The sequence below is a fragment of the Protopterus annectens genome, chromosome 9.part0, assembly GCF_019279795.1.
Source record: "Protopterus annectens isolate FY-2018-M chromosome 9.part0, PAN1.0, whole genome shotgun sequence".
Lineage (NCBI taxonomy): Eukaryota > Metazoa > Chordata > Ceratodontiformes > Protopteridae > Protopterus > Protopterus annectens.
The window spans coordinates 53,770,365-53,783,355 of NC_056743.1; the positions used below are offsets into that span (position 1 = coordinate 53,770,365).

General features: G+C 42.4%; 1 protein-coding gene across 1 annotated transcript in view; it reads left to right on the forward strand.

The window, feature by feature from the left end:
- Positions 1 to 1,043: 1,043 nt before the first annotated feature.
- Positions 1,044 to 12,991, forward strand: part of LOC122810494 (neuron navigator 2-like) — a 2,968,645-nt gene continuing 2,956,697 nt past the window's right edge. The window contains exon 1 of the mRNA XM_044082075.1: positions 1,044 to 1,296. Within this exon, the coding sequence (XP_043938010.1) occupies positions 1,044 to 1,296 (253 nt within the window). The remainder of the gene's footprint in view (positions 1,297 to 12,991) is intronic.

Genomic DNA, 12,991 nt, shown 5'->3' on the forward strand with positions numbered 1-12,991 from the left:
ACTACAAAGATTCAAATTTGGCAAAAACATTGTACTGTGGTTTAAAATCTGCATGTGGTTTATTCCTTGGTAAACATGAAAACAAATAGCAGGGGTACACAATAAGTGTTGGGGCTGGTATCAAGGACCCTGATGTGCAGTGTATACCTACAGGCATGATGTACATGGTGGATGCTGGTGTCAAGGACCCTGATATGCAGTGTATGCCTGCAGGCATGATGTACATGGGGGATACTGGTATTGAGGACCCTGATGTGCAATGTACACCTGCTGGCATGATGTATATGGTGGATGTCAGTATCAAGGACCCTGATGTGGAATGTACATGGTGGATGCTAGTATTGAGGACTCTGATGTGCAGTATACACCTGCAGGCATGATATACATGGTGGATGCCAGTATCAAGGACCATGATGTGCAGTGTACACCTGCAGGCATGATGTACATGGTGTTTGCTGGTATCATGGACCCTGATGTGCAGTATATACCTGCAGGCATGATGTACATGGTGGATTCTGGTATTGAGGACCCTGATGTGCAGTGTATACCTGCAGGCATGATGTACATGATGGATGCTGGTTTCAAGGACCCTAATGTGCAGTGTACACCTGCAGGCATGATGTACATGGTGAATTCTGGCACTGAGGACCTTGAGGTGCAGTGTATACCTGCAGGCATGATGTACATGGTAGATGCCAGTATCAAGGACCATGATGTGCAGTGTATACCTGCAGGCATGATGTATATGGTGGGTGCTGGTATCAAGGACCCTGATGTGCAGTGTACACCTGCAGATAATGTACATGGTGGATGCTGGTATTGCAGACCCTGATGTGCAGTGTATACCTGCAGGCATGATGTGCATGGTGAATGCTGGTATCACAGACTCTGATGTGCAGTGTACACCTGCAGGCATGATGTACATGGTGGATGCTGGTATCAAGGACCATGATGTGCATTGTACACCTGCATGCATGATGTACATAGTGTTTGCTGGTATCATGGACCCTGATGTGTAGTGTATACCTGCAGGCATGATGTACATGGTGGATTTTGGTATTGAGGACCCTGATGTGCAGTGCATACCTGCAGGCATGATGTACATGGTGCATGCTGGTATCAAGGACCCTAATGTGCAGTGTACACCTGTAGGCATAATGTACACGGTGGATGCTGGTACTGAGGACCCTGATGTACAGTGTATACTTGCAGGCATGATGTGCATGGTGAATGCTGGTATCACAGACTCTGATGTGCAGTGTACATCTGAAGGCATGATGTACATGGTGGATGCAGGTATCAAGGACCGTAATGTGTAGTGTAGTGTACACCTGCAGGTATGATGTGCATGGTGGAATGTACCATCTGTGAGTTGGGGGGCATAGTGGAGAAGTCTTTCATATCCTCTTTATTCTATGGTAACAAGGCACACTCTTGCTTTCTAGTCTGTCAGGGTGAGAAGCTTCAGTGTGACTGTATCTGTTTTCAGCACAAAGTTCTTTGTGATGGCTGTAGTGCTGCACATTGGCTTGGTGTTTAATGTCCCCATCTTCCTATGCTTTCTTCAGGTGAGGTGTTGCAGAGACCTCTTTGGGACACATATTAGAGCAGTTCAGTTAAGAAGCAGTCATAACCTGGGTACAAGACACAATTTATCTGTAAAGGTTGTTGTGCAGTGTACATCAGATTTAATATATGGTTAGAGAAACAGAACTGCAAATGCCTTGACAACATGCTGCGATGTACTAAAATAACAAATATTAGCAATACACTAGTCATTGCCAGCTGAATATATCAGTACAGTTTTCATAGTATGTTTTTGATTTTACATTACCAACAGTAATACATATCTTTAGTCATTCCACCATGGGTTTAATTGTGGTAAAACTACAGCCATTTTGAGAGAGCTCTATTTACATATTTACAATCTGCCGTCAACACTCTTTTTCCCATGTTTACATGGGATCAGGGGGTCACATCAATATTAATCAATGTGACCAAATCACCTAGAACCAATATTAATACCCCTGAATGGCTACCCCGGGATTAGTCTTTCTTACTCAGTATTTGTGACTTGGGATCATAATATGTAAAGGGGTAACCTTGGTGCAGTTATTAGTTTAATCAGTGCTTTTAATGCAGCAGTATTTGTTCTTCTCTCTTAGGTGACTATTTTTTTCCATTTGATGTTTTTGGTCTGTGCTCTTATTTCTTATGGTAAACAATTCATGTTGCTGGTACAATTTTTCTTAAGTACATCTCATCTGTAGTTTCTCCAAACTGTGTGTTTTGGCATTACTCTCCTTTGGGTCATATGGGCAGGGTCTGGCCATAAATTTATTTGCTAAAGACTTGGCTAAAGAGTTGGTAGTTTGTTTGATATAATAATGCAGGTTTTAAGATGATTACAGACTTTGTCTATTACAGGTTTTAAATGAGAAGAACAATATGCATTTGGATCGATGTGAATTCCAAGGTACTTGTGAGAGTATACCTGTGCAACAATCTCCAGCACCTCATTATCTCTACACTACTGATGTGAGCTGAGAGTGTACCTGTGCAACAATCTCCAGCACCTCATTATCTCTACACTATTGATGTGAGCTGAGAGTGTACCTGTGCAGCAATCTCCAGCACCTAATTATCTCTACACTACTGATGGGAGCTGAGAGTGTACCAGTGCAACAATCTCCAGCACCTCATTATCTCTACACTATTGATGTGAGCTGAGAGTGTACCTGTGCAACAATCTCCAGCACCTCATTATCTCTACACTATTGATGTGAGCTGAGAGTGTACCTGTGCAACAATCTCCAGCACCTCATTATCTCTACACTATTGATGTGAGCTGAGAGTGTACCTGTGCAACAATCTCCAGCACCTCATTATCTCTACACTACTGATGTGAGCTGAGAGTGTACCTGTGCAACAATCTCCAGCACCTCATTATCTCTACACTACTGATGTGAGCTGAGAGTGTACCTGTGCAGCAATCTCCGGCACCTCATTATCTCTACACTACTGATGTGAGCTGAGAGTGTACCTGTGCAACAATCTCCAGCACCTCGTTATCTCTACACTATTGATGGGAGCTGAGAGTGTACCTGTGCAACAATCTCCAGCACCTCGTTATCTCTACACTACTGATGTGAGCTGAGAGTATACCTGTGCAACAATCTCCCGCACCTCATTATCTCTACACTACTGATGTGAGCTGAGAGTGTAGCTGTGCAACAATCTCCAGCACCTCATTATCTCTACACTATTGATGTGAGCTGAGAGTGTACCTGTGCAACAATCTCCAGCACCTCATTATCTCTACACTACTGATGTGAGCTGAGAGTGTACCTGTGCAGCAATCTCCAGCACCTCATTATCTCTACACTACTGATGTGAGCTGAGAGTGTACCTGTGCAGCAATCTCCAGCACCTCATTATCTCTACACTACTGATGTGAGCTGAGAGTGTACCTGTGCAGCAATCTCCAACACCTCATTATCTCTACACTACTGATGTAAGCTGAGAGTGTACCTGTGCAACAATCTCCAGCATCTCATTATCTCTACACTACTGATGTGAGCTGAGAGTGTACCTGTGCAGCAATCTCCAGCACCTCATTATTTTTACACTATTGATGGGAGCTGAGAGTGTACCTGTGCAGCAATCTCCAGCACCTCATTATCTCTACACGACTGATGTGAGCTGAGAGTGTACCTGTGCAGCAATCTCCAGCACCTCATTATCTCTACACTATTGATGTGAGCTGAGAGTGTACCTGTGCAACAATCTCCAGCACCTCATTATCTCTACACTACTGATGTGAGCTGAGAGTGTACCTGTGCAGCAATCTCCAGCACCTCATTATCTCTACACTACTGATGTGAGCTGAGAGTGTACCTGTGCAGCAATCTCCAGCACCTCATTATCTCTACACTATTGATGTGAGCTGAGAGTGTACCTGTGCAACAATCTCCAGCACCTCATTATCTCTACACTATTGATGTGAGCTGAGAGTGTACCTGTGCAGCAATCTCCAGCACCTCATTATCTCTACACTACCGATGTGAGCTGAAAGTGTACCTGTGCAACAATCTCCAGAACCTCATTATCTCTACACTATTGATGTGAGCTGAGAGTGTACCTGTGCACCAATCTCCAGCACCTCATTATCTCTACACGATTGATGTGAGCTGAGAGTGTACCTGTGCAACAATCTCCAGCACCTCATTATCTCTACACTATTGATGGGAGCTGAGAGAGTACCTGTGCAACAATCTCCAGCACCTCATTATCTCTACACTATTGATGTGAGCTGAGAGTGTACCTGTGCAACAATATCCAGTACCTCATTATCTCTACACTATTGATGTGAGCTAAACAACAGTGTGGTAGTTTTTGCTACACTAAAAGTTAATTTGTTCCTAATGAGCCATTGACAGGTGGTGTCCAAATCAGCTTTGCAGTGGAGCCTGACCTGTGTAGCTTAATTTCCTCTGTAGAGAATGCTATCACATTATGCATTATAGATAAGACCAATTGGCATAATGGTTCTTCACCTCCCATGCACAAAGGTACAAGGTTCGATTCTGACCTCTGGCCAATGCCTGTTTGGAGTTTGCATGTTCTCCCTGTGTCTCTGTGGGTTTCCTCCCACCTCCAAAAATAAACATGCTGAGTGTTTTCATCTGAAACTCACCAATGACTGGAGCTGTGCACAACAGCACACACTATATATGGTGTCCTATAGGGAGAAGAGTTGTATGGACCAGCCACTTTGGGCATCGCTTAGGAGAACACAGATCACAGACTGCATGCCATGGCAGGGCTAGCCACTCAAAGGTGTACAGTATGGCTCTAGGTGATTCCGTCATGTTAACTAACATTGCCAAAATGGCCATGGGTAGTTACTGGTGATAAGTGAGTTGAGGACCCAGCCTACTCTGACCTATGCCAAGGACCCATTCTAATGGGGGAAGGGTGTATGTACCCCTATTAGCCAGTATGTGCCTGCCATAAAAGCCCAGCAGCCTGGATCAATAAGCTACTGGCCACTGGGGTCTAGTTACTCAGCCTGGGGTACCTGGGATAGCTCTGTTGAGAAAAAGCTGGATGTAAAACCAATCAACCTGTCAAACATGAACTGAGAATTCCTACACTTAATGTAGGTTCACTGACAGGATGCAGCTTGGAAGTGGATGACATGATGATACAGAGGAGGCTGGACATCCTGTGTATCCAAGAGACAAAATGGAAGGGCAGTGAAGCAAAGTCACTTGGTTTGGAATCCAGAGTCTACTACTCAGGAGGGGGACAGACTAGAAATGGTGTGGGAATTGTGGTGAGAGAGGCTTCAGGAGGCAGTGAGGGGTATCATCAGAATTAGTGAAAGACTCATGACAATCAGACTCCAGTGTAATGATAGGGCAGTAATGTCAGGCTATGCCCTGCAGCAAGGCTATGATAGTGAGGAAAAGAGTGCATTCAGACAGCAGTTGCAGGACCTACCAGATAAAGCAGGACAACATGTATTGGTGTTGATAATGGGTGACTTGAATGCACATATCAGGGCAGACAGAACAGGATATGAGGACTGCCTGGGTCCACATGGGTGGAGCAAAAGGAATAAAAGAAATGCCATTCTAGATTTCTATCTGCTAAATGGCTTGATAGTAGCCAACACATGGCTCAGATAGAGAGATAGTCACAAGATCACATACAAGAGCGGCTAACATGCAACTTGTGTAGACTTCTTCCTAGTAAGGAAAGAGCACTGCGGTAGAATCAATGATTGTAAAGTCACTGTCCCAATCAGCTGCAAGCAGTGGTCAGAGAAAGTTCTAAGGTTAACAGAGACCAGAGTGAATACCTGGAAGTTGACTGGAGAGAAAGTACAACAGTTCAAGGAATTACTCAGGGTTCTCGCACCCCAAGAAGAGGAGAAAATAGGTGGAGTTGAAGAAGAATGGCAGCGTCTCAAAACAGCATATGTGAGGACTACAGTACAGATATGTGGCCAAGCCAAGTATAGAAATAATGTACATAAGGAAAGATGCTGGTGGAATGCAGAAGTCCAAGAAGTCATAAAAAAAAGGAGTGCAGGAAAACGTGGGAGATAGAAAAGACCTACCAGGCTAGGAAGGAATATTGGTTGGCTAACAATGAAGCTAAGAAAAGAGTTGCAATAGCAAAGAACAGGGCATTGGAGGCACTGTACCAACTTCTGGAAAGTGACTCAGTAGGTGGCACAAAGAAATTATATCGGGTTACAAGGTAAAGACAGAAAGATAAAGAAGATAGTCAGACACTCTTCATAAGGGATGTAAGCAGAAACCTGCTCACCAGTCCACAGGACACCAAAGGCAGATGGAAGGAGTATTTCCAGCAGCTTCTGAATGAAGAAAACCCCACAGAAGCTGTACTGCCCCAGAAACAGCCTACAATGAGAGAAGAAGAGGAGCCCACCATAGAAGAAGTAAGGACAGCACTAAGGAGGATGATGTCAAGGGGTAAGCAGCAGGCTCAGATGAGGTCACAGCAGATATGATGAAGATTTTGGGTATGATAGGGGAGAAATGGCTCCTAAGGGTACTCATAGCAGTGTGAAGAGGAAGGCGTATCCCAGACGACTGGAGTATAAGCATACTCATGCCAGAGTACAAGAACAAAGGGGACATCCACAATTGTGGGAAGTACAGAGGCATCAAACTCCTGTCACATTGCATAAAAGTTCTGGAGAGGGTGATTGATAAATGGATACACAGACTAGTAGAAAGTAGGATGGGAAATGAGCAGCTCAGATTCAGATCAGGATGCAGCACAGCTGACCCAGTGTTTACAGTGAGACAGATAGTTGAGAAGAAACTAGAGATGAGGAAAGGGTCCAACTGGGCATTCCTAGACTTGGAGAAAGCATATATCAAGGTCCCAAGAAAGCTGATTTGGACAGCCCTGTGGTGGATTGAAGTTCCAGAAACATTGGCAGAATTAGTGCAACCTGTGTACAAGGACCAACTGACTTAACTGCAGACAATGTTCATTCTCACAGAGGGGTTCCCAGTGTGAGTGGGTATACACCACGATTCAGCTCTGAGCCCACTGCTGTTCATACTAGTAATGAACTACATTAGCAAACAGGACAGAGGGAATATATCAACAAAGTTGCTGTATGCAGATGATATGGCATTACAGGCAGACTCTGAGCAAGGGATTCAGCAAAGGATAGGGGAGGGAATAGATCAACAAAGTTGTTGTATGCAGATGATATGGCATTACAGGCAGACTCTGAGCAAGGGATTCAGCAAAGGATAGGGGAATGGAATGCAAAACTGAAGGCACTGGGGATGAAGCTAAGCCCAGTTAAGACAGTCATAATGGCAGCAAAGTGGGGAAATCAGAAGAAGCTGAGAATTGAGATAGAAGGGAAGATAGTGGAGCAGGTTAATAGCTTCAACTATCTGTGAGGGGTGGTTGAGGAGAAGGGAGGTATGAATGAAGAGATCAAAGTTAGAATAAGAGGGTCTGCAGCCAACTGGCATAGAGTCTCAGATGTAGTCTATGAGAGAAGAATGTCAAAGAAGCTGAAAAGTAAGGTGTACAAAACAGTGGTGCGGCTAGAACTACTGTATTGTACAGAAACCTGGGCAGTAAAGGCAGAACAGTTGAAGAAGCTAGATGTGCTGGAAATTAAGTGCCTGAGAAGGGTGGTAGAATGCACACTGGGGACATAAGAGCAGAAGCCAAAGTAGCTAAGAAAGTAGTTGCAATAGCCAAGAACAGCGCATTGGAGGTACTCTACCATATTCTGGAAAGTGACTCAGTAGGTGGTTCAGACACATGCAGAAAAGCAGAAGTAAATCTAGTGAAGAAGATTTGGGAAAGACAGGAGGAAGGAAAGAAAAACTGAGGGGATCCAACAAAGAGGTGGATGGATTGTGTGAAAGAAGATCTGTGACAGTCAGACATGAGTGTTGAAGAAGGCAGGAGTGTGATATTGAATCAGGAGAGAGATGGCAACAGTTAACATGATACCCTGACCCCATGTAGGAAATGGGAAGAAGGGGCTGATGATGATGATGATGAGAACGTTATGGAATTAGGTGATAAAGCTGCCATGATGTCATTAGTGAAGAGTGAAAACATAAACATCGGAACTTCAGCTGTCTTTGTGCCAATGTTGGAGAGTGAAGTCCGGTTCTGCATTCTGAAAGACATGCTTGTCAGGTGATTTGTTACCTTGTGCCGTCTAATTTACATAAAGTAGTTTTACAAATGTAGAATATTTGCAGGAACACTATGCATTTAAACAATAAAAAGTGGTTTAGGATGCCTGAAGTGATCTTAAATGAATGTAAATCTGAATAACAACAGGTAATGACACGGCAGCTCAGAATACATGTGAAATCAACAAGCAGCAATGTTTGGTCTATGGGATTTGAGGGAGGGACAGAAAGAGATAGAAGGTAAGGATGAATAGTTGGTTAAAATGCTTTTAGTTTTAGTCTGCCAAAACATCAGCAAACTTTGATCGTCTCGTAATCCACAACACTTTTGTTTAGTAAAACTGTGATATGTGCAAGAAAGAAAAGTGTTTATAAATTCTTAGGATGTACAGTGCAACTTGTTAAATGAAAATATACCGTGCTGTGTTAATGGTTGAAATGAGATCATGCATTTGACTGATTACTTATCTTTTGGGCAACCTTGTGTGCTTCTTACAATAGTTTCATGAGAAGGTATATTTTTCTAGTTATGAAGACCTTTTTCTGACCCATATTTGCCCTCAGGATGGCAGAAATGAGACATTAACAATAAAGAAAATGGGGTGCAAACAGTAAGAAACGTACATCAATAAAACTGTAAGAGTGCCAGTGGACTCATGCACATATCTAACCTTCTTATTCCCCACAAAGTAATCATCACATTACAAAAAACAGAATGGAAATAATTCTAGGCCACTGAAGCTCAAGTACAGTCCGTCCTTGAGATGCTTGTGTTGTGGCGAAACTTCCATCCATTCATCCATCCATCTATATATCCATCTATCTATCTAGCTGTATATCCATCTATCTATCTATCTATCTATCTATCTATCTATCTATCTATCTATCTATCTATCTATCTATCTATCTATCTATCTATCTAATCAGTCTATCTATCTATCCATCCATCCATCCATCTATCCATTTTCTAAGCCATATGAGTTAGTGAGAGTCACAGCATTAGTAGACTGAGCATGCTTACCATATCCCAGTTCCTTTCCAGAACCCTCAGTCATTTTATGGGAATACCAGGCATGCCCATACAAGATGAGATGTATCATTTCTGCAGAATATCCTGAGGTTGTCTCTAGGCCTCTTCTCAGTGGGCTGTAGCTGGTATACCTCCTACATGAGGGGTCCAGTCCCTCCTTGAATGTGTACCTTCAACACAGATAAGCAGTGACCATACTTCAGCTGTGAGGTTACTCACCGGTCATGGTCAGGCCTGAGAAGGACTCTGATGTCCACCTCTTCTATTGGCAGTGTTATACTTTTGGTTACTACTCAAATCTTACGTCCATCAGTAACAATGGGAACATAGAGTGGATGGTAAGGGAAACATATGAAAGATCTTTTTTCTAAATTATTAATGAAAATCTAAACTCAGTGAAACTCGGTATTCTAGGATACTTTAATATGAATTGGCTAGGACCACAAAGAAGATACCTAAATAGGTCCCTTCAGAAACACGACCTCTGCCAAACGGGTAAACATCTACAAAGTACATCCCCATAAAGCAATTAACTCCTCATTAATTGATGTAATTATAACAAACTTCCCACATAGATATGCCTGAACAACCATATCACATAAAATGACTTAGTGACCTCAATTCACTTATGTATTATTATTATTATTAATAATATTATATATTATTCGTTTTACTCGTTATGCAAAACACCCAAACTGCCACAAATAATTTCCACAAAACCCATCAACAACTTCACTCAGAAAATATCAGATACAGAATTTGTAGCAGTTAATTGGGATATGATTTACAGTGACAGCAACCCAACAACTGCACTCACTACCCTTCTGAAGCAATACAAAATCGACTTTCCATCTCAGGCAAATGAGAGTTAAAAATACAAGATGGCCCTGGCTTGCTGTGCATCAAAAAGGTATTAAAAGAATATGAACTAGCCTGGAAAATTTAGAAAACAGATAATCCCACCATTATAAATAGTAAGCACACATTGCTAGAAATGATGTAAAGTTTTATGTACAAAAAAACAGAAAAATTAGGAATAGATGTTCCAAAGCAGTTCTGGAAAACTATAACAAGTGGCGTAAAATTCATTTTATATAGTTATACCATTCCTCAACCTGAGATAATTTATATCCTCAGGCCCAACATCCCAAACATTATATAATTATCAGCTACTCAATGCCACAAATTCAGAAACCATGTTTAAAGTTTGTGACTTCCCACCATTAGTTTTCAAGGCTGTTTCCTCAAAGCAGGTTTAAGAACAACTGGAAAATAGTGACATGATGTAAGTCAATTAAATACTCAATAAAATTCATCTAGATGTGAACAAAGTCGACTTCAAAACCATTAACATTATCAGCCTCCCACTTACTGTGGGCATAATCCCTCATTCCTGGAAATACGCAACTGTAGTTCCAGTCCATGAAAGTATTAACCCCTCTTCAGCATCAGACTACGAACCAGTTAGTATAATGAAAAGGTTACTGTACAACCAATTAAACTATGACCTACTTTCTGTCAATGGAAAAAGGACATTTACGAGGTACCATCTTCATTGATTTAAAATGAGCTTTGAATCAATCATCTATGAGCTTCTAATTAAAACACTAGCTACCTGTTTTAGTTTAGTTAACAGTGCCCTCCGTGGTTGTTTGCTTACTTAAACAACAGAATCCCTGGGCCTCACTTTCAGAAAATTGTACCTTCTCAGAAAGGGTAACACAAGAGTCAATCTTGGGCCCTGTACTGTTTTCCATCTTCACTAATAATATACATTCAGATTTAGTAGACTTAAATTGTGCCTTTTGATAAAGACAATATCAAGTAAATCATTGTACTGTATTCCGACAACACAATTTGCTAGGTAAACTGTATTGTGAGTTCAATTTATTGTCGGACTGGTTGGCAGAAATGCAGCTTGTAATTAATTGCAAAAAATGACTATGTATTTTGGTATGTGTTTGAGCATTACTGACCCCTGTGGCTCACCTTTACCTATTGTTAGAATAAGACTTGATCAGCACCTAAGATTTACCTTACATGTCCAAAATATCACAGCATCATCCTCAAACAGTTAAGGCTAGCATATAAATATTTAAACCTGCTTCCTTTGGAATGCAGAAGAGCCCAGGCACTGCAAATCTATTTATTTATTTGTTTTTGTTAACCAGAAAAGTCCAACTGGGCAAAGCCCATTTTAGCAGAGGACCGGAGAGAAAAGCTCCATCACAATACTTTATATTAACAAGGATATAGGGAATCTCCAAACTCTAGATCCAATGCAATTTGGTTTTGTGAAAGGTAGATCATGCCTGCTCAACCTGGTTGACTTCTTTGAGTCAGTCAACAGAGCTGTGGATGAAGGCAAGGCAGTTCATACAGCCTACCTCAATCTGGCCAAGGACTTTGATACCATTTCCACTCAGGAATTATTGATAAAACTCACCAAACTAGGCATCAACCCCTATATCACTAGGTGGGTTGTAAATTGGCTCACAGATAGAATCCACGATGCGAAAGTAGTGGACTCCAAGTCAGACTGCCGACCCATCACGAGTGGAGTCCCACAGGGATCAGTCCTGGGTCGTCTCCTGTTTGGCATCTATTTCTCAGAAGTCCAGGCCAACATGGAGGGACTCTGGCTGACCAAGTTCACAGATGACTGCAAGCTGGGAGCCATTATTAACTTCCCAAGCGAAGCAGACACCCTACAGAAAGGCCTCACTAAGACCAATGACTGGTGTTGAAACCATGGCCTTATGCTTAATGCCAAAAATGTGTCGTCATTCCCTTTGGTAAAAACTCAGTTCCCACTAATTACCACATCAATGGGAGCCCACTGAACACAGAAGGTATTATAAGAGATCTAGGGACACAGGTTGACAGCAACCTCTCCTTCGACCACCACATTGCCACTGTGGTCAGAAAGCCCTTCTATGTGGCACATCTCATTACCAAGAGTTTTGCATCCAGGAAGAAAGAGGTCATCATCTCTGTCTCTACTCTTCCCTCATTAGGCCAATCATGGAGTATAATGACCCATTTGGCATGTACCTCACTAGACACATGCAACAGCTGGAAAGGCCACAAAAGTGCCTCACGAAGATGATCCTAGGCCATAAAGCTCCAGCTATTGTCTGTCTCATATCGTCTACTAAGAGGCGATCTCTGCTTAACTTACAAAGCCATGTCTGACCCAGCCCTGTTAGAAATGCTACATCAAAAGAAACCCCAATCTCTCCCACTACACGCTCCAGAGATCTCAACCTCATTACCACAATCAACAGAACATGCTGGAGGGACAGGTTCATAACCTAGAGACTGCTCATGCTCTGGAATAGACTTCGCATACATGTCAAGCAGAGCACCTCACTGGCCATCTTCAAGAGAAATCTTGATGAATGGATGGGAAATAGAATGTTCACCACGGGGTACACTCCAGTGGCTCTACTTGATAGAAGCACTGGGAACTAACATTGGGTGGCACAATGCCAGGACACTTCTATGGGCTACGCATGTAAAGACTCCAGGGCCATTAGCCTAGTACACACCTATGAACCTATGAAGTGAATTTAGCCAGTTCTCAGAAAGAAAACAACACTTGCATTTCAGTGAATAAACAGCCCAAGTTACAAGACAGGTGCATACAGTTAGGTATTCATAGGTTCATAGGTTCATAGGTTCATACTAGGCTATCTGCCCTAGGGCATTTATAAGCCTAGCCAGAGTGTGTTTGACTTTC